At 34.9% G+C, this 27,635-nt stretch overlaps 1 protein-coding gene across 1 annotated transcript in view; it reads right to left on the bottom strand.

Annotated features, from left to right (window-relative positions):
• MALRD1 (MAM and LDL receptor class A domain containing 1) overlaps positions 1-27,635 on the bottom strand; it is a 670,416-nt gene that overhangs the window by 453,180 nt on the left and 189,601 nt on the right. The window contains exon 19 of the mRNA XM_025396215.1: positions 13,371-13,458. Coding sequence (XP_025252000.1) covers positions 13,371-13,458 — 88 coding nt within the window. The remainder of the gene's footprint in view (positions 1-13,370; positions 13,459-27,635) is intronic.

Genomic DNA, 27,635 nt, shown 5'->3' on the forward strand with positions numbered 1-27,635 from the left:
TGAAAATTATATCTGTCCTCTGACTTCTGTTCTTGCTGTTGAGAAGTGAGTCATCAGCCTAATTGTGGTTGTTTTGCAATTGACTCACTTCTGGCTCTCCTCTCCCATTTTTCTCCACCTTGTCCATCCCATATGCTCTTACTCCCTAACTCTGGCACTGGCTTTATCTTTCCATTCTATTTCTCAGTACCCTCTCTTTTTTTCTCTCACCTGGAGATTTCTCCTTTTTAAGCTCAGCTTGACATTTAAATCAATGCATGTTATGTTATATTTGACATTTCTAGGAATAAATAGTGTTACAGTTTTTAGGTTATCTGGTCTTCCATACTACTAAAACCAGTAGTCTGTTTGGTGTGTGTGTGTGTGTGTGTGTGTGTGTGTGTGTGTGTGTGAGAGAGAGAGAGAGAGAGAGACTGACTCACTGTTGCCCAGGTTGGAATGCAGTGGCGCGATCTCAGATCACTGCAACTTCTGCCTCCCAGTTCAAGTGATTCTTGTGCCTCAGCTTCCTGAGTAGCTGGGATTACAGGCGCCTACCACCATGGCCATTTAATTTTTTGTATTTTCAGTAGAGACGGGGTTTCACCATGTTGGCTAGGCTGGTCTCAAACTCCTGACCTCAGGTGATCCACTCGCCTTGGCCTCCCAAAGTCCTGGAATTACAGGCATGAGCCACTGTGCTCAGCAAAACCAGCAGTCTGAACTGCATCTTTAGTCTTGATTTCAACTTAAGTGGAAAATAACCCTTAGAGAGAAATCATGGACATAAGTTGGATGACTTGAAAGAGAGACCAATGAGTTCATACCGAGGAAAAGTAGAGACAATTCATTTTTATCTTAAAAAGGTTTCAGAGAATAAGTAAAAGAACAACTACTCTAAGCGAAAACATTGTAAGAGTTTATAATTATTAGTCCTATTCTCATTACTTCCTTATTTATTACTCCACCAGAATGAGGAAATTTTGCAAACCAAGTAAGTCCAATGTCTTGCATTGAAGAGAAGAGCACTAAAAGGGCTAACTGAGAAAAGTGTTTCTCCTTCTGGAGCTGAACTTTGCAATTGGTGGTGGTTGTAACTGGAAAGATGGAGTTGCAGCTGATTTCACAGATTCTGTGATGTGGAAGTAAAACAGAATCCAGAAACATGGTCAGGCCAATTCTTCAAGTGTGACCAAGGCATGACAAGGACTGTAAGATTCCTGACAGACTCTCTGGTCCTCACACATTGTTTAGACTTTCCTCTAAGGTACATGAGGTCAAGTCATTTAACTTTGCAAGTAATTAGAAGAGTATTTTCTAAAATATCACACTCTTAACTCAGGTGATGCTAGAAATGACTATGCAGTATATGGAAAAAGAGAGAGAGAGCGAGAGAGAGTGCGCAAGAGCTCCTGTCTCATTCTCTTTTTATAGGAGTACTAATCCCATCAGGAGAACCCCATCCTCATGACCTAATCTACTCCAAATTACCTCTCAAAGGCCCCACTTCCAAATACCGTCTCATTGGGGATTAAGGTTTCAATATACGAACTGTGGGGTAGGGCAAATATTCAACTTGTTGCAAAGCTTTTAGGGTTTTGTTGACCTATAATTGCTCAGAATAAGGCTAAAGTCGGTAGCAATGATAGATTTAAGTCTCTGTAAACAAAGAACACTAAAAGCTTTGCAGATGAAACAAAAATTGAAAAGATGAAATGCCTACGACTCAAGTTTGCACTCACTAAGAAGCAGAGATTAGTCTGGTTTGATCTGATCTTCTTCCACATCCCTGAGCCACAGGGGAACCAAACTACCTGCACATCTGTCATGTGGAAGATTTCATAAGTAGATGTCTCAGGCTCCAGCGGGACTCAATGTTCTAAGTCCTCACTCTGTGAATTCACTGTAACAAATATGATAAACTTCAGGCTACACTAATAATATAACCTCTCTGGTGAAACAGATTTTCCAACTTGTTTTATACTAGACTCCCCCACTCCCCAACAGTCATTCCCGCATTGATAATTAAGCAAATAAAATCAACATTTTAACATCCCTAGTCCTTGATAAATTGTTACCAACTTTAGCCATACTATCCCTGAATTGCTTAACCAATATGAATCATTGTACTTTACGTCTATCTGTAGGTAACAATGTATATGTTTTCCCTGTGACTTTTAGAGTGAAGAAATATATTTAATGTAAAAATCTAAAAGCATACTTGAAGCTTAAATAGTCTCTTTAGAAAATTTAAAATTTTTAAATATCTATAGCTTTTGGGGAATATCATACCTTTCTTCTATTTCACTTAGTACAATAACTTAGAGTTATATCCATAAGCTGAAAGAATTATGTGTAGTATGATTGTATTGAAGTGTCTGTGTTAGATCTACTTTCTAGGAGAAAAGGTTTTATGAAAGCGTAGCTATTCTTTGGATACGATTATAACAACTGTGCTATAGCTGTTTGCCACAAACTATGCAATTTTTTTTTTCTGACTCTGGTAGCCAATCAATAATTTTTGGAATACTTTTGCTTTATAACAAAGATTCAATGACATTTTCCATCTTTACAGGTATTCTACTATATTTGTTTGTTTTTTTTTTTTTTTTGAACTCATCTCTGCAGCAAGCAGACCTAATAGACATCTATAGAACTCTCCACCCCAAATCAACAGAATATACATTCTTCTCAGCACCACATCGTACTTACTCCAAAATTGACCATATAATTGGAAGTAAAGCACTCCTCAGCAAATGTACAAGAACAGAAATTATAACAAACTGTCTCTCAGACCACAGTGCAATCAAACTAGAACTCAGGACTAAGAAACTCAATCAAAACCGCTCAACTACATGGAAACTGAACAACCTGCTCCTGAATGACTACTGGGTACATAACGAAATGAAGGCAGAAATAAAGATGTTCTTTGAAACCAATGAGAACAAAGATACAACATACCAGAATCTCTGGGACACATTTAAAGCAGTGTGTAGAGGGAAATTTATAGCACTAAATGCCCACAAGAGAAAGCAGGAAAGATCTAAAATTGACACTTTAACATCGCAATTAAAAGAACTAGAGAAGCAAGGGTATTCTACTATATTTGAATGTGACTACAAATGACTGAAGTAGCAGATGGAAAATTTGTAAGCTGAAAACTAACCATTTAGACAACTTTCTCCATGTTTAATATTTAGCATTTCTCTCAATTAAGAGAGAATGTAAAACAATGTAAAAGTTTTAACTTATAATAGGTTAAGTGAAAAATTTGTCCAATTTTATTTTCTAGGAACACAATAAAACTGCTAATTGAACGTATCACAGACTTTGGCCAATTTTTTCTTTCCTATGTATATGCCAAATCACTTTACAGATGACACCAAAGAAGCTAAAACCAAAATATTTAAGATTGCAATCACCAAGTCTCAAATTTCTTTATTTTTGTCCTGAAATCTTAAACTGCAAAACTTTCCAATAATTTGGTATTTTCTTCTGAGTCTATACCTCCTTTAGAAAGTACAAAAGAAAGGCATATTTCAAAACACAGCGCTTTCACGTAATTTATTATTCTGAGACAAATATAATGAATATACCAGACAGCATATTAGAAGATGAAAAGCTGCAAATGATATCTTAAAAGTAAAGCCAACAGTATTTACACTGTTCCCCTTGCTTTTTGATTCATACTGAAACAAACATTCATCTCTGCAAAATAAAGACTTGAACACCATTTGTAAATAAAGCTGGTGAGACATTGAGGCTTATGAGAGAGGAATGCCAAAAATGTAATCAACTCAGTTCAACGACAACAACAAAATAACACATTCAATGTGTGAGGGGTAGGGGAGGACATCATAAAAATTATGTTAAGCATCCTTAGAATAGTCATCATATTTTATCAATTTTAAGGCATCATCAGTTGTACAATGTGCCACTGCTTTAGTAACAGTTATCCTGGAGAAAATAAAGTACTAATAATACCTTAAACATGGATATTCATATAATACTTACATTCTAATAACTAATCATTTTAGTAACTAACAATTCTAATGTGCATGCTGAAATCTGAAATTTTAAAAGAGAATAAAAAGCACATAAATTATTTTTTAATTTGCAGACAGTATTTTGTGATGTAGTCAATGTTTTAGTTTTCTAAATAAACCAGTTATCTCACCATTAATCCTTAGTGCAAGAAAGAAAATTCTTGCCATGTGTGTTCAGCTAAAGAAAATATACTTCTGGCCTTTCTAATGAAGGACAGAAAGAACAATGAAAAGCAAATACTTCTTTTGAGATACACACTTTTTAATATAAATGTCTCAGAGTAATTCCTAATCTAATCTAAAGATCTGATTCAAGATATAAGGAAATCTCTTTAACTCTATCATCATTCCTCACAATTGTCTCCTCAGGTAATAGCATCATTGTACAGTTATGCCAAGAACCACAGAAATGTATTACATGGCTAAGTTCCTACCATCCCTGGAAATGTAGTTAATTTCATCTAATGGACTAGATTAAAAATAAGAATTTCTTTATATATTGCATATCCATTAACAAATTACTGAAGTTATAGTTATTTTTAACATTTATCTTTTAGCATTTAGAGTTATGAGTGATTTACATATTAACATTACAGTACTAGTGTGTATTCTGTATTCTGAATTTAGAGTTATTAAATATTATAAATGTAAAAAGATGTAAACTGTGAAATCAAAAACATAAATGTTGGGGTAGGAAAACGTGTAGGGTTTTTGTATGGAATTAAAATTAAGTTTTTATCAGCTTAAAATGAATTGCTATAACTATAAGCTGGCTTTTGTAAGCCTTATGTTAAACACATAGCAAAAACCTATAGTAAATACACAAAAGGTAAAGTGAAAGCAATCAAAGCGTACCACTACAGAAAATTATCACATCACAATGGAAGATAGCAAGAGAGAAAGAAGGAAACAAAAGATCTATGAAACAGCTAGAAAGGAATTTTTTAAATGGCTATAGTAAGTCCTTACCCATTAAGAATTACTTTAAGTGTAAGTAAATTACACTGTACAATCAAAAGACATAGAATGTCTTAATGGATTAAGAGAAAAAAAAAAGCACGATCCAACAATGTGCTGCCTACAAGAGTCTCACTTTGACTTTAAAGACAGAAATACAGAAAGTGAAAGAACGAAAAACACATCCTATGCAAATGCAAACCCAAAAAGAGCACCAGAAGCCAGACTTATATAAGACAAAATATACTTTAAGTCAAAAATGGTAAAAGGAGACAAAAAAGCCATTATATAAATATATAGCAGTCAATTAATCAAGAGGATATAATTGTAAATACATATGTACTCAACATGAGAGAACCCAAATATATAGCAAATATTAATAAATCTGAAGGGAGAAAGAGACAGCAAAACAATAATAGTAAAGGACTTCAATGTCCCACTTCCAACAATGGATAGATCATACAGACAGAAAATCAATTAAGAAACATTGAACTTAAATGATACTTTAGAGCAAATTGACCTAACAACAATGTACAAAACATTTCATTCAACAGCAGCAGAATACACCTTCTCAAGAGCACACAGAACATTCTCCAGGATAGATATTATGTTAGGTCACAAAACAAGCATTAACAAATAAAGAAGTTTGAAATCATATCCAGCACCTTTTCTAGCCACAACGGTATGAAACTAGAAATTAAAGACAGGGGAAAGTTGGAAAATTCACAAACACAGTAATTAAAACAACACACTCCTTAAAAACCAATAGGTCAAAGAAGAAATCAAAGTGAAATAAAAAATCTGAGATAAATGAAAATGGAAACACAACATACTAAAACTTATGGGATACAGCAATAGCAGTTCTAAGAGGAAAGTTTGTGGTACAAAATACCTAAGGAAAAAAAAAAAATTTGAAAATCTCAAAGAAAACATGTATCTTTATACCTCAAGGAACTTGAAAAAGAATAAGCTCCAAGTTAACAGAAAGAAGGAACTAATAAAGATCAGAGCAAAAATAATTACAATGAAGATAAGAAAAAAAAATAGAACAATCAATGAAACTGAAAATTGATTTTTTGGAAAGATAATATTAACAACCCTTTAGGTATAAGAAAAACAGAAGACCCAAATAAATAAAATCAGAATGAGACATTACAACTGATGCCACAGAAATACAAAGGATCATACAAGACTGCTATGAAAAATTATGCTCCAAGAAATTGAATAGCATTAAAGAAATGGATAAATTCCTAGAAACATACAACCTACCAAGATGGAATCAAGGAGAAATAAAAAAATCTAAACAGATGGAATTATGAGTAATGAGACTGAATAATTAACCAAAAATCTCCCACCAAAGAAAAGTTGAGGGCCTGATGGATTCATTGCTAAATTCCACCAAATATTTAAAGAATTCATACCAATCCTTATCAAACTCTTCCAAAAACGTAAGAGGCAGAAACACTTTCAAACTCATTTTTTATGATCAGCCTGATTCCAAGCTAGAAAAGGAGACTACAAGGAAAGAAAATTACAGGCCAATATGACTGATGAATATAGATGCAAAAATCCTCAGCAAAATACTAGCAAGCTGATTTCAACAACAGTGTAAAAGAATCATATATCATGACCAAGTGGAATTTATCCCTGGGACATAAAGATGCTTCAACACATGAAAATTAATAAATGTGATACATAACATTAACAGAATGAAGTCTTAAAATCTTATGATCAGGTAAAAAAAAATGTAGAAAACGCATTTGACAATATTTAACATCTTTTCATGATAAAAACTCCAAACAAATTAGGAATAGAAGAAATACTCCTCAATACAGTAACAGTCTTAAAGCTTTTAACAAGTATTGGGAGGATGTGGGTAAAAGTGAACCTCTGTACAAGCCCAAAGTTAACATCACACTTTTTTTTTTTTTTTTTTTTTTTTTTGAGACGGAGTCTCGCTCTGTCGCCCAGGCTGGAGTGCAGTGGCCGGATCTCAGCTCACTGCAAGCTCCGCCTCCCGGGTTCACGCCATTCTCCTGCCTCAGCCTCCTGAGTAGCTGGGACTACAGGCGCCCGCCACCTCGCCCAGCTAGTTTTTTGTATTTTTTAGTAGAGATGGGGTTTCACCGTGTTAGCCAGGATGGTCTCGATCTCCTGACCTCGTGATCCACCCGTCTCGGCCTCCCAAAGTGCTGGGATTACAGGCTTGAGCCACCACGCCCGGCCAACATCACACTTAATGGTAAAAAGCTAAAAGCTTTTCCTCTAAGATCCTCAAATCTTTGTCTCTAAGACAAAAATTCATACAGAACTACAAAAGATTTCAACTAGATAAAGCAATTTTGAACAAGAAGAAATAAACTGATGGCATCATACTTCCTGCTTTCAAATTATATTACAATGTTATAGTAATCAAAACAGCATGGTACTTGCATAAAAGCAGAAACATGGACCAATGGAGCAAAATAGAAAGCACAGAAATAAGCCTACACATATACAGTCAAGTAATCTATAAGAAAAATGACAAGAATACACAATGGGAAAAATAATCTCTTCAATAAGCGGTGTTAAAGAAACGCAAAGCAAAATGAAATTGGGCTCTTATCTTACATCATGTACAAAATCACAATGGGAGAAAGTATTTCCAAACCATATAACAGATAAGGAGCTAATATCAAACTACGTAAGAAACTTATACAACTCAACAGCAAAAACAAACAAAACAAAAAACAACAACAAATAATCCAATTTTAAGAGGGGCAAATTACCTGAATAGACTTTTTATCCAAAGAAGACATAGACAACAGGCATATGAAAAGGCACTCATTATCAGTAACGATCAGAAAAATGCAAATCAAAATTACGATGAGATATTAATTCTCATCTGTTAGGATGTCTATTATCAAAAGTAAAAAGATAGTCAGTGTTGGTGAAGATGTGCAGAAAAGGGAACACTCATACCTGTTGGCAGGAATGTAAACTGATACAGCCATTATGAGAAACAGTATGGAGGTTGCTCCAAAAATTAAAAATGTAACTATCCACACGATCCAGCAATTCCAATTCTGGGTGTATTTCCAGGGGTAATAAAAAATCACTATTTCAAAGAGATATCTGGACTCCAATGAACTCCCATGTTCATTGCAGCCTGATTCACAAGAGCCACAATAGGGAAACAATTTACATGTATGGAGATAGATGAATGGATAAAGAAAATGTGATATATATGTACATTGGAACATTATGCAGCTTTTAAAAAAAAAAGAAATCCTGTCATTATGAAATTAGAATAATGCCATGTCCATTACACTAAGTGAAATAAGACAGACACAGAAGACAAATACTGCATGATTGCACATGTAAAAGGAATCTAAAAGTTGAACTCAGAAGAGAGTAGAGAGGTAGTTAGCAGAAGTTGAGAGATGAAGGAAATGGAGATATGTTGGTAAAATGGTACAAACTTTCAGTTATCAGAAGAGTAACTTCTGGTAAGATATTGTACACTTGAAATTTGCTGAGAGTAGATTTTAAGTGATTTTTATTTTTTTTTCTTTTTTCGAGAGTCTTGCTCTGTTGCCCAGGCTGGAGTGCAGTAGCGCAATCTTGGCCCACTGCAATCTCCGCTTCCCAGGTTCAAGCAATACTCCTGCTTCAGCCTCCTAAGTAGCTGGGATTACAGGTGTGTGCCACCATGCCTGGCTAACTTTTGTATTTTTAGTAGAGACCATGTTTCACCACATCAACCGGGCTGGTGTTGAACTCCCGACCTTAGGTGATCCACCTGCCTCAGCCTCCCAAAGTGCTAGGTTTACATGCGTGAGCCACCACACCCAGTCAAGTTTACTTACCACACATACAGAGGATGAGTAACTATATGAGGTTAGAGATGTGTTAATTATTAATAGTTTGATTGTGGTAACTATTTCATAATATACAGACATGTCAAAACATACCATTTTGCCAATTATATCTTAATAAAGTAGGAAAAATAAATTAACAATATTATAAAAGTATTAAAACAAAGCAGGTATAATTCATAATTGAGAAAGATTTGAAAATTAAATCAGAAACATCTATAGCTTAGAATACGAGAGAGGAGACTTGGAAGAGCAAATGATGATGTTTTAAGACAAAGTGAAAATAAACTCAGTTAACGGCATAAAAACTACTGGGGAAAATTAATAACATATTTAGTCTAATATTTGCTTTTCATTCAAGTCAATACTGTCTCGAGTCAGAGTAATGGAAAAAAGCAGGTCTGAGAAATATCTTACGGTTGTAGTCAGTGGAAATTGCAACCGAACAAGCTTAAGAAGAATGTCACAGATGACTGGAAATTCAAGCCCAGGTTGCTGGAGAACACTGCTTTCATTAAAATTACAAGGAAGGCATGAGGGGAAAAGGTTGATTTTGAAGTAACAAAGAAAAGTAAAATAATCTACTGCTCAGTCATTTTCTATAAAATAAAAGTTGTAGGTAAGATAGAAATCCACATTTTGGGGATTAGGTCAACATTTTGGTGTGTGCGTATGTGAGTTTGAGTTTTTATTTATTTTTGCTTTGTTTTATTGGCCAAGGAAGAATAATGCTATAAACAAATAATGAGTTAATATTGAAAGGAAATCAATGCCCTAAGTGAAGTTACAAGCATGATTCTTACTTCACATAACATGATGCCATGAAGAAAAAAAAAAAAAAAAAAAAAAAAAAAGACTGGAAAGCATCAAGAGTAACATTTTTTGTGAAGAGCCCAATTTTTATTTTTGTTTCATCTTATGGCAAGATTACATCAAATTCCTTTATCAAACCTAAGGATTCAACAAGCCTTGTGGTTTAGACCCATAGTTTATTTTGTTATAAAGCCAATGCAAAAAACACACAGTTCATACAGTTTTTAAAGTTTTTTATTTTTCTTCCAAAACTTGAAACAGCAAATTGGGACTAACACTCTGTAACTGATATTTCACATCTGTGTCTGTGCCTCTAGTAGCTATTTTACCTCTCCTAGGGACTGTGAGCCACAGAATGGATTTAGCAGGATAATCAGGGCAACAACAGTTTCAATGGTGACTCACGTTTCTTTTCTGTATTCTCTTTTTGGTCTCTTCTGCCTCTGAGGTCACAGTGATTCTCTCTAATCTCAGATTTGGGGGCAATGTGGGGGAAGCCCTGGCCATTGAAATCAGACCAGCTTAGGTAAAATCACAATCCAATCCCTAATTTGGTATTCTCATCCAGGCTACTTACGCTCTTTAAGTTTAATGTTTCATATTTGTAAATTGGAGATTGTAGCCTCTTCCTTGCAGATTTGATGAGCAGTGTAACACTAGTGGTGAACACTATGGTCCCAAGAGGCAGTCACTGTGTTCTGCCACTTTACAGCTAGGTACCCTTGAGCAGGTTATCTCCTTTTCAATTTCCTCTATAAAATTGGTATAATAAAGGCATTAATCCTACTCCATATACAACATCTATTCACCTATGTTGGACCAGGCACTCTTCTAGACTCTCTAAACATTGTAAGATTACGTAAGATAAAATACGCATGAGTGACCAGTTGTAATACTGTCCCTACATACCACCTCCCTTTCTTGTAAAGATTTTCTCTCTCTCCTACCCTTGCTGAGCTCCCTGGAGGTGGAAAATACTTCTCTGCCCCATTGTTAGGCTCTGATCAATGGATAATGAACATGAACAGACACAATGAGATGTATACCATGTCCCAATAGAAATTTCAAATACACTTTTTTTCCCCATCCTCTATGAAATGTGTCAAATAGGGACTTGGTCTTTTAGCCAGGGTCTCAGAGAGATAGGACCACACGAAACAGAGACACATAGCTAAGAGCTACATAAAATTACACAGAGCTATGATTAGGATCTATATGTCTGTGTATCTGTGTCTTTGCTCTTATTCTCTATGCCAACCCACACGCTTGAGAGCAAGAAATAAATGCAGTCATAAGCTACTGAGACCTGGCTTTCAACAAAAGCTGACTGATATATAATATAGTCTCTGGCACATAGAAATATTTAATGTTTTAGCAATAATATTAAAACTAAACTAAAATACATAACAAGAGTACATAAAACATCTAAAATTACTGACATTCCTCTATCTACTTATCCATCCAACAAATATTTGTTGAGTACTAGTATGTGTCAGATACTGTTGTAGGTGTTGGAGATGAAATAATGAAGAGGTAATACACCTGCTCTCATGCAACTAACATCAATATGGGGGAAACTATAAATTTAACTATAAGGGTGATATGTGTTATGGAGAAAAATAACACCAGGAATATAAATAGAAAATGCCAGATAAGAAACTGTGTGTGTGTGTGTTCAGAGGAGGTTTCCCTGAAGAAACTCTGGCAGAGACCAGAAGGAAGTAAGGGAGGGAGTCAGATAGACATCTGTAGGAAACCTGTTCCAGGAACAGGGAAAAGTAGATGGAAAAGTCCCAACCATATGATACGGTCTGGCTGTGTCCCTACCCAAATCTCATCTTGAATTATAGCTCCCATAATTCCCGCATGTCATGGGAGGACCCATTGAGAGGTAACTGAATCACCCTACACTGTTCTTATGAAAGTGAATAAGTCTTACAAGATTTGATGGTTTTATAAAGGGGAGTTCTCCTGCACACACTCTTTTTGCCTGCACCATGTAAGATGTGACTTTGCTCCTCCTTCACCTTCTGCCATGATTGTGAGGCCTTCCTAGCCATGTAGAATGGAGTCAATTAAACCACTTTATAAATTACCCAGTCACAGGTATGTCTTTATTCGCAGTGTGAGAATGGACTAATACACCATAAATTGGCTGCAGTACTTAAGAATTAGCTAAGAGGCCTTTGTAGTAGGGAAAAGTGAATGAGATATACACTGATGAAAGGTGAATTCAAGAGGTATAAGGGGTTATTCATTTATTCCTTGGAAGCTATCATTAGTTTGAGATTTGCTCTGAATGAGACAGAGTCATAGGAATTCTGACAATTGAATGACCTAATCTCATCTAAGTTTGAAAAGGAACATGTGGGCTGCTGTTTTCAGAATATAGCGCACAAGGGTAGGAGCAGAGAGATCATTTAAAAAGCAATTGCAATAATCCATGCATAGACACTGGTTGCTTGGACCAAGGGGGAAGTGGTGAGGGCAATGAGGAGTGAATTCTAAACTGAGTTTGTTAATATAAATCAGATTTGTTAATATGGAATAAGCAGCTAGACATAAACTGTCATTTGCTGAGATAGGGAGGTATGCAGGAATGGCACGATTGAGAGGCAACTGGTAATCAGGAATTCACTTTTAGGCCTTGAGAGGTAAGGGTAAATTTGTTCAGTTCTGCCTCTTGTTTTACTGGCCTTCAAGAGAAGGATTTGGCTGTCTCTAGAGTTCTATGAAAATCATGACACAGAGTGGTGACACCAACAGATCCTGTTAGGACGCTGAGTGGTGGGTAGGATCAGAGCTGTGTCACATAGCTACAACTGAAAATATTGGAATTGGCCCCATCTCCTGACTGACTCTGCCTGGGATGGAGCTGGTGCTCCGCTGACCAATGAGGCTAAGATGACAGAGCGGGGATGGATGTTAAGTTTTCAGCAATTGAGAATGTTGTTGGAATCCAGCCTCTGATCACTCCAGGGAGGAGATCATGTTCCCTCTTATCGTGCACTTTAAGAGTTCTCAGTCTGAGTGCCAAACTCCATTAGTTTAATACCCAGTCTTCTTAGATCACTATGTACTTCCCAGAATGGGTTTCTCCTCATAACACTATTCGAGGCCTGGGTTGTGTTTATTTTAGGTTATTTTCTATTATTATCTTTAAGATGCCTACTAGACATCCAGGTTAAGCTGTTGAGTAGGTAGTTAGTATATGAGTCTGGAGTTCAGGGGAAAGTTTGAAAATGGATACATAAATCTGGAAAATATGTCATTTATGTCATTTTAATAGACATAAATCTATAATATAGTGAGGAGATGGTTGACAACAATCCTTAGAAATATTTAAAGTGTTTCCAGAGAGTAAACCGAGAGGTTAATAAAGTATCCAATACAATGTAAATATAAGGCAAGTGGTTGGGTTATTATAACTCCTTAAATATAATGGAATCACATTTTAAATTCAGACATGATTTTCTAGTATTTTGCATGTGATAAGACATAGACATACGTGATTCAAACAGCTTCACTATGTTTGACACTTTAAAACTAATTATTAGCAAGGATCTAAAAATATCTTTTCCAGAGTTAATAGATTTGAGAAAAAGAATAAAAGCAAGGTCATGTTGGAAATTTTGTAGAAATGAAATATTGATTTCCTTGGAAGTTTTCCAAGTAAACAGATTCAGAGATAACTCCAAAGTTAAAAATTCTCCCTTACCAGGGTAGAGGGTGCAGTCCAGGAATGACAGATCATCAATCGCAATATCTCCAGTGAAGCCATCTCCCACTGAAGCCTCCACCAATATCTTAAATAAATAAATAAATAAATAAATAAATAAATAAATAAATCTAAAAAAAAAAAAAAAGAAGAAGAAGAAGAAATGTGTTTATGTGGTAAGGGAAATTTACGGAATGGATGAAGAGGAATTTAGAATTTACCCAAATATAACCTTCCGTGCCATTAAAAAATTACTTTGCAGTAGTCTCCATAAGTGGTCATCTTGCCTTGAATAATTCTAGTAACAGAAACCTCCATACTTCACTGAGCCTGTTAGACTCATGGAGCTCATTGCCTTTCTGATGAGTTTCCATTTTTGAAATTTCAGCATATTAGATTAATATCCACTGCCCTACAACTTTCAGCCATTAGTTCTAGATTTGTGTAGTTTTCTTCTGGTCCTTTAAGTATTTGAAGGCAAATAATTGTCTCCTGATCCCCCTGGGTCATCTATTTCCCAAGTTAAACCTCTTCATCTTCCTAGAAACCCAATTTTCTACCAGAGTTACTTGCTAGGATATACATTTTTAAGGGCTTTAAAATGTTTCTCACATGACACTGATTCTGTAACACTTTATTAAATTGGCTAATCATGATTAGATCTCCTTCAGGACTACATTAATCACAGTGAAGTCAGATGACATTTGTGCTGCTACAGGAGCTGCAGTTCCACCAAAACTTAGTAAAATACGAAATATCACATATAGACAAACCACTGTAGTATATGGTAGATTGTGATTAGGGTTGAGATTTACTGTAATAGAATTAATCATGATGAATTATTTTAATACTTATGCAAATGCATTGCATGCTTACTAGGAATCCCAGCATAATTTAATAATAAAGAACTTCTAGCAAACTCAAACTTAGAAAAATACATTATGTTTTCCCATCATTATACGAACATATGTTTTCATTTCATTTTCCTCACAAATGTTATATGTGGGAGTTGAAGTTTTACTTTTCAAGCTCTATCCTTCATTCAAAGTTACCACATACATTATTTGTTGACATTCTCCTTGAGAAAGAAAGTTTTAAAAGGTCAAATTGCTGACCTCAAACCTCATAACACTTTCCCCAACTTTCTACTCTTTCTTGAGGTCTACCAGGATTTTCTCCCTGATTTGTCACTAAGGAAATTAATTAATTTGGGAAATCTTTCTGCATAGAACTAGTGGGCAAAGATAGTCCACCTAACATTGTTTGAACAACATTTAATGGTGTTATACAGGAAGTGTCCTGCTGTTTTACAATGAGTCTCTCCAAACATAAAAATGCATCCTTTTTCCCACCATCATCATGAATGAAAGGCATTATAGGAAGAGAAAACAAAAATGTGTAAAGAATATTTAGTACAAAATCATACAATTAATTTCCATAAACCTAAACTAGCAGACAGAATTTGAAAGAACATACTACAGAAAAACATTTTCTGTTTTATTTTTAAAAATAGAGTTGGCTGAACAATTGGTGAAAAGGTACAAATACAAATTAATCACTAATAAATGTCCTGTACTGATACATGCAAATCCCACTGCAATACAACACAGAATATGCTAACAAATGGCTTAGAAGAAACAGCAAGATAAAGAAGAAACCAGGGTAAATAAAAATAAATACTATTGACTTTGTCTTACTCCTCATGATTATCATTACCTTATTAATAAGAAGGCATAGAAAATTGGTATTAACATCCCACTTCACAGAGAGTGAGGTTGTTGTAAATATAAGTAGCTGTAAACCAACTTTAGGGATATATACACATTCATAGCTCCATTCTGGTGTTCGGAGTCAATTGTTCCAAGATGTTTTTATTGTCTTTATATAGTCACAAATTAAATAATTGACTATCTATGAAAACTTCAGACAAAATTCTGTAACCCAGAGAGGGCCGTAACATGCTAGAGAATGTGATTTGCACAAGGCATTTTTCTTTCGGAATTTACTTGATGTTGCATGAGAAGTATTTTAATATTGTTCCTGTCTGCATTCAAAGCCAATGGGAGGACACAGAAACAATCCAAGACAGAAGACAGTTTGGTTTTGCTCTAATACACAACTTAATCATAATTTTTACCAAAATATCTTCAATTTGCTAACCCCTAAATGTTAGCATTCTTGAGAATTAATGAACAATAGTTACAATTTGAGATACCAAACTTGTCCATTTGTATGATAGTCTCAATCTCTTTTGAATATTTAAGAAAAGCATTTTTAAAAGACTTTTTGATAATAATCACACCTCAGGAAAAAGTTATGACTGTTAAAGTTTAACCCTACTTTAACCCTATATTTAATTTAGTCTTGCAAAAAAGCTTGGTAAATTATTCTAAAATACTAATCCTAAGAAAATGACCACAAGAAGTATAAACCCAAATGCCTCTATTATGAAAATGTCACTTTCATTTATGATGTTTTTTCCCCCAGAATGAATAGAAGATTATCAAAACACAAGCATTATACATTGTATGTAAGATAGTATTGCTATTCTGGAAATTAGGGAAGCCAAATTTTACTCCTAAGTCCCATCAGTACCTTATGGAGTGCCTCAAAAGACAACTGAAAATCCAGTTTAGTTTAAATGACCTGCCTTATCTGTACAGGTCAATTCTACTAATATCGGAACTATCATCATCTTGGAAATGTTATGAAGTGAACCAGCTCATCCAAGTTGTTCTTTGCATGGGCTGCCACCTGCTCCAAGTAAAGACAGACTGGCCTTGCCAACCACGTAGGAACTTTGAGGTTTAAACATTAACAAGGCTCTAGCAACTTTCCTGAACTCATCCTTCTATATATTTAGGAAACTCTGAATGACTGACCAAAAATTTTAAATGATATGGAAATGATTGTCCTCACACACAAACACATGTTTTAGGCTCCATTAACTCATAAGAGAAACTGAATTAATTCAACCTGCTGCTTACTGTCCCTTTAGCCATCATGTATTTGTAAAATGTTACACAATTCCAATACAACATATCAGTTTTTTGGTATGTTTTATAACTATAATGTATTTTCAGATACATTATAAATTTATAAATTTTAAACAAGAATTTCTGTCTCAAATATATTTTATATAAAGATACATTATATTTAAGGCAGAAATTCCAGTTTAAAATTTATAAAAAGCACATATTCTCTGTGTAGCAACTGGGACTCCAATGCATTCCTGATGAGAATCCTAAATGGCACAGCCATAATCATACAACTAATTTGGCAGGTTCTTATAAAATTAAACATACACTTTCAAATGACATGGCAACGAACATGTAAGTATTTCTTTATTCAAGATAAATGAAGACATGTCTAAACAAGAACCCATTAATAAGGTTTATACGGCTTTATTAATAATCTCCAAAAGCTCAAATCAATCCAAATATCTCCCAACTGGTAAGCAGATAAGCAAATTGCAGTACATTCATACAATAGAATACCACACAGCAACAAAAAGGAACAGTGATGTGTGCAACAACAGCTGTGAACCTCAAAAACATTATAGTAAGTGAAAGAAGCCAGACTCAAAAGCCTGTATCATTTATCAACTGCTTTTATGCCGTTTTAGAAAAGTTAGAATTATTGGTGTATTAGACTACTCTCATGCTGGTATAAAGAACTGTCTAAGACTGGGTAATTTGCAAAGAAAAGAAGTTTAACTGACTCACAGTTCTGTGGGTTTGGGGAGGCCTCAAGAAACTTACAATCGTGACAGAAGGGGAAGATAACATGGTGACAGGAGAGAGAATGAGACCCGAGCAAAGGGTGAAACCCCTTATAAAACCATCAGATCTTGTGAGAATAGTATGGAGGAAACCACCCTCATATCTCCACCTGGTCCCACCCTTGACCCATGGTGATTATTACAATTCAAGGTGAGATTTGGATGGGGACACAGAGCCAAACCCTATCAATTAGGAAAGAAATCAGATTTGTGTTGACAGAAGCTGCGGGTATAAAAGGAGGAGATTGACTATATCAGGAAATGGAAGATTTGGGGGAATGGAGGAGATATACTCTATTTTGGTTGTGGCAGTTGCTTACACAACTGTATACAGTTGACTCTTAAACAACATGAGTTTGAACTGCCTTGGTCCACTTATGTGTGGCTTATTTTAAATCACACACAATAAAAAATATTTGTGGCTGTGAAAGATGTGTATACAGAGGGCCAACACTTTGTTCCCAGTGCAGGACTTGAGTATGTACTGATTTAGTTATATGGGGGCAGTCCTGGAGCTGATGCTCTGAATCCCAAAAGATAACTGTACATTTGTTGAAATTCATAGAACTGCTCACCTAAACAGGATAAAATTGACCTTTAAATCATATCTCAATAAACAAATACAAAGCATTTATTCTATATCTATTGCCATAAGTCATCAATGTGTCTATTACTTTCACTTTTTTCTCAAATGCTAATTTAATGTGTGGCATTTTATAACAATAAATTACATATAGTAATCTCAAGAATCTCAATATATTCTTCAATTTGGCTGTGAACAATCTTCTCTGGCTATCCACTTATAATTTCCTAGAGGAAAAATATTTACACTCTTTCTTATACTTCTTAATGACACCCACTTATTTTTCACTGGATTTTCCAATAATTAAAAATGCACAAACAGAATGAAAGGCATTACATGAAGCTCTCTTTTAGCCCATTTTAACACCTGACTAAGGTGTTAAGTAAACTCTTATAAACACATCCAGACAACTATCTAATATTTAACCACATAACCTACAATTCTTGGGAACTTTTAGAAAGTCACCTTAGAACTGCAAACTTTTTAGGTCAATACTGAGGGAAATATTTGCTGGATACAATTTATATTGGTTTTTAAATCATCTTTGCAATTGTTTACATAACCCTGAAACCAATCTCTATGAAATAAAACTCAGATTTGGCCTGACAAATTTTATGACTCTAACTCTGTGGCTGACTCTATCACATACACAAGACTGCAGAATAATTGGAGTTTTTCAATTACTATAGTAGACATATGAAAACCATTTATCATAAAACAAGAGCATTAAGTGCCATATTAAAACTGTGTGAGAAACTGGGCGCAGGAATGGATAATAATAATAACATTGTGGCAACAGTAGAGACAAAATAAAATGCTGGGATAGATAAGTAGTCAAGAACTATAAGAGGATTACTGACCGAAAAATATGATGTCTACCAAATCTATGTTCTTATTTTGGGAAACAAAATCATGACAAAATTTATGTTGATCTTTTGGCATTACATTGTATTTCTTCTTAGCTAACGTCTGGCTTATAGCTTGCTGAGAATTTTTGATTCAAAAAAGAAAAATGAGTGCCTACTTAGGCATTGTGCCAACTGATCCCATAGTTACCAGGAAGAAATAAATTCATCCCCATCCTGACTATCTCACCATTTACGACAGAGAAGACTAAATGGTGGCCCTTGGGCTGAACTCAGTCCATAACAGTTTAGCTTAACTCCATCAGTGTTCTTGAGTCAGACTGGTTGCCAATATTTTAAAAGTAGGGTATCTCACAAGAAGACATTGCTCCTCAGCTGCTGCAGACACTAGTCTACCCTATTATGCACCCACATCAAGGTTGTCAGTTGCCATTCATTATTTTAAACCTCACCTACTGTATTAGTTCATTTTCACATTGCTGTAAAGAACTGAGACTGGGTAATCTATAAAGAAAAGAGGTTTCATCAATTCACAGTTCCACAGGCTGTACAGGAAGCATGCCTTGGGAGGCCTCAGGAAACTTACAACCATGGCAGAAGGCAAAGGGAAGCCAGAATTTCCTACATGGCTGGAGTAGGAGGAAGAGAATGAAGGGGAAAGGGGGAAAGTGTGACACACTTTTAAATAACCATATCTCATGAGAATTCCCTCATTATCATGAGAACAGTAAGGGGAAATCCCACCCCCATGATCCAATCACCTCCCACCAGTCCCACTCCCAACACTGGGGATTAAAAATCAACATGAGATTTAGGTGGGGACACAGAGCCAAACCGTATCACCTACTTTTTTCAATTAATGTCCCATGCCTGGTTCCCATTGGGTTTGCCAGTCCTTGTGCAGTTTAAGGCAGAAAGAATGAAGGGCCTGAGATTTTACCCTACTTGGAAGCTAATGAGTTAATCTGCCATTATTTTATATATTTATATATAATATATATATATTATAATATATATATATATTACAGAAAAGACGAGAAAAAGCAACAGCCAGAGAAGTACCTTCCATTTCCACAGGGCAACATGAGGAGGCCTGGATGTTTACCTGCATGTGACACAGTCACACCCATAGGAGAGGAATCCAAAATGAGGAGACTGTAGCTGGAATAGGCTGCTGGCAAGTCTGCCCATTCTCCCCTCCAGAGAAAGAGAGGTGGCAAGGAGAGCTTATTTTTACTCTGGAATGTAAGCAAATGTCTCAAGGTAAAGACCATTTAAATATGCCCTTTGCTCAAAGGCTGAACTGTGCCAAACAGAAGAAATCCATGGAGAATTATCTCCAAACAGCGCAGTTGGATGGTGCTGCATGGTTGAAATATTTCATTTTTGGAAGCATTATGATCCCTTAATTGTCTTCTAATATATCTGCACATTGGAATGGTTAAATCAACTCAGCCTCCCTTCCCCTAATAAAATGTCTCATTTTATACTCTTCTGAAGGAAGGAGTCTCATTTGTTAGTGTCTTCCAGATTCAACCACCCACCTGTCGCTTGCCCACAAAATCTTTTCCCATCAAGGCCTCTGCTGTGTTGAGGGCAGAGAGTAAATAATAACAATATTAAAACAGAAATCAAAAAAGGTTTAAGAAATTGGGTCATTCAAAACCTCAGACATGTTTTTTTACTTACATAGAATTCTTTCTGCTAATCTTACTGAGTGAAAGAGAATCCGCACATTGAGAGGGAGAAAGAGGGAGGATGTGGGGAGCTGATCTTTATTTGAAATGTAAACAAATGTCTTACATTACACATATCATCACACATATCATCTCTAAGTATTCAAGTCATATGAGATTAATTTGCTTTTTGCGGTTTTTAAAGGATTCACAAACCACAAAGTTCATTTCAGTTCCATTTTCCTCTGTGTGTTTTTAGACGTAGGGTCACATTTCTGTTTTTGCCTCCAATACATAACAATGCCTTCCTGAAACCTGTCTAAGTAAATTTTAAGAAGAATAAATGTTGATCATCTTGAAATTAGTTTGCTACTTGAAACTCTGCACACTCATATGCTATTTTAAAATACCCTCAGAGAACCCATATACCCTGTAACCCACTTCGCATCTCATATATTATTTGAATGAGGACAAATCAGTTTCAGTTTTTCCAATCCTAAAAATTATATGGAACCTATTTGACTAAAGGTTACAAAGGATTTAATTTAAAAAGGTCCAGTTGATACTCAAGAAAAAGGTGAAGACGGTTCAGAGTTATTGATTAAAATTTTCAGTAAAAGTTATTATTATTTAAAAATGACCTAATAAGGTATAATAAGATTTTAACAGAATATAATGTAATACTGTCCAATCAACAGGCTCACACATGCCAAAATTAAATTCTTATTTAGGAAGCATAGTTTTAAAATTATTAAATGTTATTTTTTTCCCATCAACAGACTAAATTTTTTATCTTCCATACCATTAAAGGTATTTTTAAAGAAAAGGGTTGAACTCTAATTTATTATTTTTAATATACGAGTATTTTTACAAAAATCATAAGCCTTTCATTCTCTTTGTAAAAGGAGACACCAAATCCCATTTTTACCGCTATTTTTATGTTTCTATGTAGCAGCTTAACACTGATGCAGACCTAATGCAGAAATAAAAAAAAAATGATATATTTAAACCCTACTTAAACCTTAACTAACCCACATTTGTCTTTTGTTCTAGCTCAATGTCCCATATACCCACCCATTAGTTACTGTGAATTAGAAATTCTATCTGAAGTTCCAGATTAGATGTTACTTCCTCAGAGAAGCCTTCCTTGACCACTCAAGGTGAGGTTATTTTCTTTTTATTTTTACAAACTTCTCATAGTTGATAATCACATAAGTATTTGTGCGTTTAGTGTTTGTCTTCCCTATGAGACTTTAAGGACAACCTCCAGGAGGGACACTGAAGGACACAAGGGCTGCAAACACAGCATCCAGCACAGTAACTAGCACATTATAAGCTCTCAATGTATTTTAAGGAAAAATGAAACTTCTCCTTTCAACTAAAACTGTTGGTGTTACACTTGGTGCCATGCCATATCCCACCTGTTTTACATAACATAAAACTATCGAAAAAACAAATATGTGCCAAAGACACTGATTACGTTAATATTTCACACTACTATCTAAACTGCTGACAAATCCTGCATCCTTTTGCTTTGAAACCGTGTCTTTCTCTTCCTTACACAGCCTAGTTCCTGAATTCCAATTCGACTTCTACCTACATTTATACAGTTTTGTCATGACCATCCTCCTTTTACCATTCCCCAACTTATGCCTGCATTTCCAAGTCCTTTCCTTCAATCTTCAGTTATTTATCAAGCATCACTTTCTATCTGGAGTAATATCAATGTCATTTGTTAGATGAATTAAAATACATACACACACATACATATGTGTGTGCATATATGTTTTAATTTATATTATATAGAATTATATTTAATAATACATAATATATAATTCATATAAAATATATAATATAAATTAAAACATATATACACATATAAGATATACATGTATATGTTATATATCTGATATACATGTATATCATATATGTTACATATCTGTATAATAGCTATTAGTTGTGGCCAGTCTTACAACATATTTTTTTAAATCTATAATTTTAACACTAAATGGGTCCATAGAGAACATTTAGAATCTAAAATTCTTATTTTACATTTGAATAAATGAGAACCACAAAATTTAAGTAACTCATCCATAGGCCCATAGAAAGACCATTGGTTAAATGATGTCCAAACAGTCAAAGAGTCTAATTCTTGACTGGTTTAAAAGGTCCAAATGATTCAAATTTTTACTTTCACTTTCTCTTTTACTAGGCTTCTTAGCTTTTTTTACTGATCACATAGTCACTAATAGGTGTTAAATGACAGAGGAAGCTATACAAATAATACAAAACCAATTTAGACAGTTATTTATATTTAAATAACTATTCTTACTATAAAATTTTAACATCTACCAAGTGGTTAGCATTATAATAATAATATAACATTTTCTACATGTGTCACACTTTATTTTTTTTTTCATGGCACCTTAATATTCATTATGTAACTGACCTTGGACCCTTACAAGAGGAGCAAGCTCTGTAAAATAAATGTTTTTCCAAAATAAACACTTTTTTCAATTTAGATTTTAAAATCTCATTTTAGTGAAAATAATAACTGCTTTTGAAACTATCAGATTAAATTTTAATTTGGCTTAAAGCTTCCTCCATACTTAGTACCTTAGTACTTTGAATCCCTACATAACAAACAGCAACCTAACTTATTATGTAAACAACCTGCAATTAACTAAGAGTATACTCTCATAGCCCAGTGTCAATCACAGCAGCCAAACTTCAGCACAAATGATTAGACCATGTCCATATAAAGCAAATGAGTTATCACACCATGCTCAAATAAGGCAAATGCTGAGCTCTAAGCAATCAAGTTGTTTGTGTATGTCACTTCTTTTTTCTGTCTACAAGTACTGCCTGCCCATGTTACTGGGTGGAGCTCTCTGAACTGCTCCTGGTTCTGAGTGCTGCCCAATTCATGAATCTTTCCTTCCTCAATTAAATTATGTTAAATTTAATGTGGGTAAAGTTTTTATTTTAACAAAAACCAATGCTGTTAATAATATTTTCTTCTTTAAAATTAGAGTATTTCATTTGAAATGTAACTTTAAAGTTTTTTATTGTCAAGTTCTTGTCCACTTTGTAATTGCTCTTCAAATTTGACATCCTTGAAAATAAAAATATAATGTTAATGCTATCTTTTTTAATACTTACACATGGAAATTCTTTGGTGTCACCTAAGCCACTGATTCCCAAAATGGTATTTGAGGGTATGGTGAACATTAACTGTGACATAATGTGTACATTATAATGTAGTTCGGGAGTGGGGGAATTTAGCTCATCAAAGTCTGTAATTTAACATACATTTCTCCTCACAATAAGGCTAATATATATAACAGACCTTACAAGACCAAAGAATCATAAGAACACAGGAATATTCATAAATGTTGCAAACCCTTTAACATAGAAACTAAACATCACTCCTTAACTACTTGAAAAAAAATAGATAATTTTAATTCTAGAAATCTAGAGTAAAATCTTTTTGGTGGTTTAGACCTTGCAACCCAAGTTATCCTTGAATATTTAAGAGATATTTCATTACTTATGTGATTTGAAGTAATTTAATTTTTCAACACGTTGAGGGTCATAAATTTCTTAAGGCTTTTTGTTTTTGTGTTTCTTTTTCAGTTTCTGAAGATGTGGCAGTAGAACAACCAACTGCTCTTTCATATGAAAGCCCTTTGGCTTTTCTATTTAAAAAATTCCATTTGCAAGAACTTTCTGGATCTTCAGTTCATGAGATCCTAGGTACTTTGTAGACTAGCTATGCAAATTAACTATTTTTGATTATCTATTTGGTCAAAGTTTTGCTAAACATCTTTCATCATAATTTCACTAAACTATGTTGCAGCCTTTCTCATTATACACATTTGTATAATGGGATTTTTGATGGCAGTAAGTCACACAACTAAGAAAAAAGAAACACACTGTTGTATAGAGCCACATATTCATATTAAGCTAAGTGATAGAGAGCATCTCTATACATCAAACTGATGAAATTGTCCATTAATGCTTTTCCCAAACTCATCAAGTATATTTTTGTACATACAAAAATAAAAATTAAGTATTCAATTCTGAAACATTAGTATACTACTTTCCCTGAAAACTGGGAATTAGTTATGAAAACCACTCTCATTGCATTATCTGGCAGCTCAGCAGGATGGTCCTTTATCTCAGTTATGCCTGGGGTAAATATTCAAGCAGTCACCTCAGCTTCATCTGTCACAAGATAAGCCTGATTTCTACTTTTTGTTCATGTACTCTGGTGTCCAGCCACTGCCCCAGGCTCCTATTTAAGAGGATGAGTTTGTCTCAAGCAGTGCCTCAAATCAGAAATCCGTTTAAAGCATTAGGTCAGAAATTCCAGATCAAATTACATCCAGGCCTTTTCCCCTTCATGCCCAGGCATTTTACAGTAGAAGAAAATAAGCACTAGCGCCTCATGCCAGCCTCTTACAGTGTCTCCCCCTATATTCAGCTTGCATCTGGTCTTCAGTGGACAGTATCCCCAGAAAGGAACTAAAACAAAATGCCAGTTACTTAATACAAAATGAAAATGTAACTCTACATGTGTCTGAATATTTATGCTAGCTGGTAATCAAAATATGGTTATCAGGAAAGGAAATCTACTTGAACAAAATCAAGGATAGAACTGTTTGCTAAGCAGATAAAACAGAGGGAAGGAGGTGTGGAATATTCTATAGAGATAGTAACAGCAAACTAATACAGTCAGTTTTCTACCAGCTAGAAAGGGATAGTGCATTGACACCCTCTCCTTTCTACAGAACTAAAAGCACAGATAAAATCTTCACCATTAACAAAAGCTCTTATTAACTGTAAGACACACCATCATTTTTTGTGATTCAGCTACCTTCCACTGACTGCATTTAAGTTAGCATCTTTGTAATGCAATTCAAAGAGAGAATATAGGGTCCTTGATGCTATTTAGGAGATAAGCTAGAATGAATTGTCACATTTACAATTCATCTCAAGAAATTTTTAAAATAAATTGTGACATTCAATCACATGGCACTTACTTTACACATCATTTAATCTAATGTTTCCCCAATCTGTCTTTCTTACCATCAGAACCACTACCAGCTTTTGCTAAAAATACAGATTCTTAGGATTCTCCTCTGGAGCTTCCAATATTGGTGCTTGTAGGGAATCTGCATTTTTGTATAAGACTTTAGGATTTTCTGATAATTAGGAAAATTTAAGAGCTAATAATCTAATCTAAGTTCTGTGTTAAAGAGGACAAGTGGATTCCCAGGGACATAAAGTCCTTTGCCTGATAACTGAGATATTTTATAATTTTTCACACACATGCAAATAAAAGTCCTAGAAATATAAATTACTTGACCTAATAACTGAGATAAGAGTGAATCATCAATTCCTCTTAAATCAAATTTCTATCTATTCAACCACGCAATGTGGAGAGAATACAGTATGCATACATTTATTTATTTTATTGTTTACAAGAAAATTTTTGCTATGTTTTCCCTAGTCTATTGAGGATTCATAGTTTGTACCTTGTAGCCTCCTGTAAAACCAGTTAAAGCCTACACAAAAAATTCATTTGTAATTTAGATGAGCTCTCTATTTCTACTTCCTAAGAATCTATTCTGCTTTCTCTAGTTTCTCACATTACCTAGATTATAGTTCAAAATAATGCTGCATCTCATTGTGAACTCTCAGTGTATAAGCTCATGTGGAATCTAGGACTTCTTCAATGACAACATTTCAACATTGAAACAAAATTAATACTACTGCAGTCTGAAAGTCACTCAATACACAATTTATTTGTACCTGCTTTTCAACCCTTGGATTCTAAGAGGTATGCTCCAGCAATGCTGCAAGCTCACTGACAGAGTTTATGAGTTACTGAAACATAATTTAACGTCATCTAAGATACTATTCTGACTTCTCTCTTGATGGTTTTAGTTCACCGCCACCTATGGGAGGTGCAGAGAAGCAACCACCTGACAAGGACGTCTGTATTTGCTCTTAATTTATACCCAAGGCTGGGATGTTTCACATGATAAAGAGACCAAATGCAGAATTAATCTATATTTGGTCTGGGAGTTGATCTCTGCAATAATCAAACCTCAAAGGCAACCTGAAACCTAAGCTACATATTAAATAGCTTGGTTTTTAAGTTGCATGTTGCATGTATGCTGGCTTCACAAAAAATGCAAGTAGCAATGACCATTTTTAAAAAATTTTTTTTTTATTATTATACTTTAAGTTCTAGGGTACATGTGCATAACGTGCAGGTTTGTTACATATGTATACTTGTGCCATGTTGCTGTGCTGCACCCATCAACTCGTCAGCACCCATCAACTCGTCATTTACATCAGGTATAACTCCTAATGCAATCCCTCCCCCCTCCCCATGATAGGCCCCGGTGTGTGATGTTCCCCTTCCCGAGTCCAAGTGATCTCATTGTTCAGTTCCCACCTATGAGTGAGAACATGCAGTGTTTGGTTTTCTGTTCTTGTGATAGTTTGCTAAGAATGATGGTTTCCAGCTGCATCCATGTCCCTACAAAGGACACAAACTCATCCTTTTTTATGGCTGCATAGTATTCCATGGTGTATATGTGCCACATTTTCTTAATCCAGTCTGTCACTGATGGACATTTGGGTTGATTCCAAGTCATTAGCCCTGGAGCTCTCCTAGTTCTGAACCACATAGAAATCAAATCTTACCAGACTTTTTTTTTTCTTTTTTTTCTTTTTCTTTTTTTTTTTTTTTTTTGAAGCAGGGTCTGGCTCTGTTGCCCAGGCTGGAGTGCAGGGCATGATCTTGGCTCACTTACACCTCTGCCTCCTGGATTCAAGTCATCTTCCCACCTCAGCCTCTGGAGTAGCTGAGACCACAAGCATGTGCCACCATATCCAGCTAATATTTTTATTTTTGTACAAATGGGGTTTGTCATCTTTCCCATGCTGGTCTCAAACTCCCAGACTCAAGCAATCCACCTGCCTTGAATTCCCAAAGTACTGGGATTACAGGTGACAGCCACTGTGCCCAGCAACTAAACTTCCAAAAATGAATTTTACATAAAATTATCTAAGCATGCAAGGAAAGATAAGAAGCCTAAGAAACCAGTGAGTTGAAGAATAAATGCAGTTTAAATCATACATGTAAACAGCATGATGTGATGTGGTAGGAATATCACTTTACATGCCTTAAAGCATGAGTAAAAGGTCTTTTCTTAGAAAATTGGATCTTAGTTTAGGATATCTTTAGATAGGAGTATGAAAAGCCGTATCATATTGATGATTAAAGTGCTTCCTTTGGCTAATTTTAAGGATAGGACATTTACTTTCATATAATTCATATGA

This window comes from Theropithecus gelada, chromosome 9, assembly GCF_003255815.1.
Source record: "Theropithecus gelada isolate Dixy chromosome 9, Tgel_1.0, whole genome shotgun sequence".
In the NCBI taxonomy this organism is placed as follows: Eukaryota; Metazoa; Chordata; class Mammalia; order Primates; family Cercopithecidae; genus Theropithecus; species Theropithecus gelada.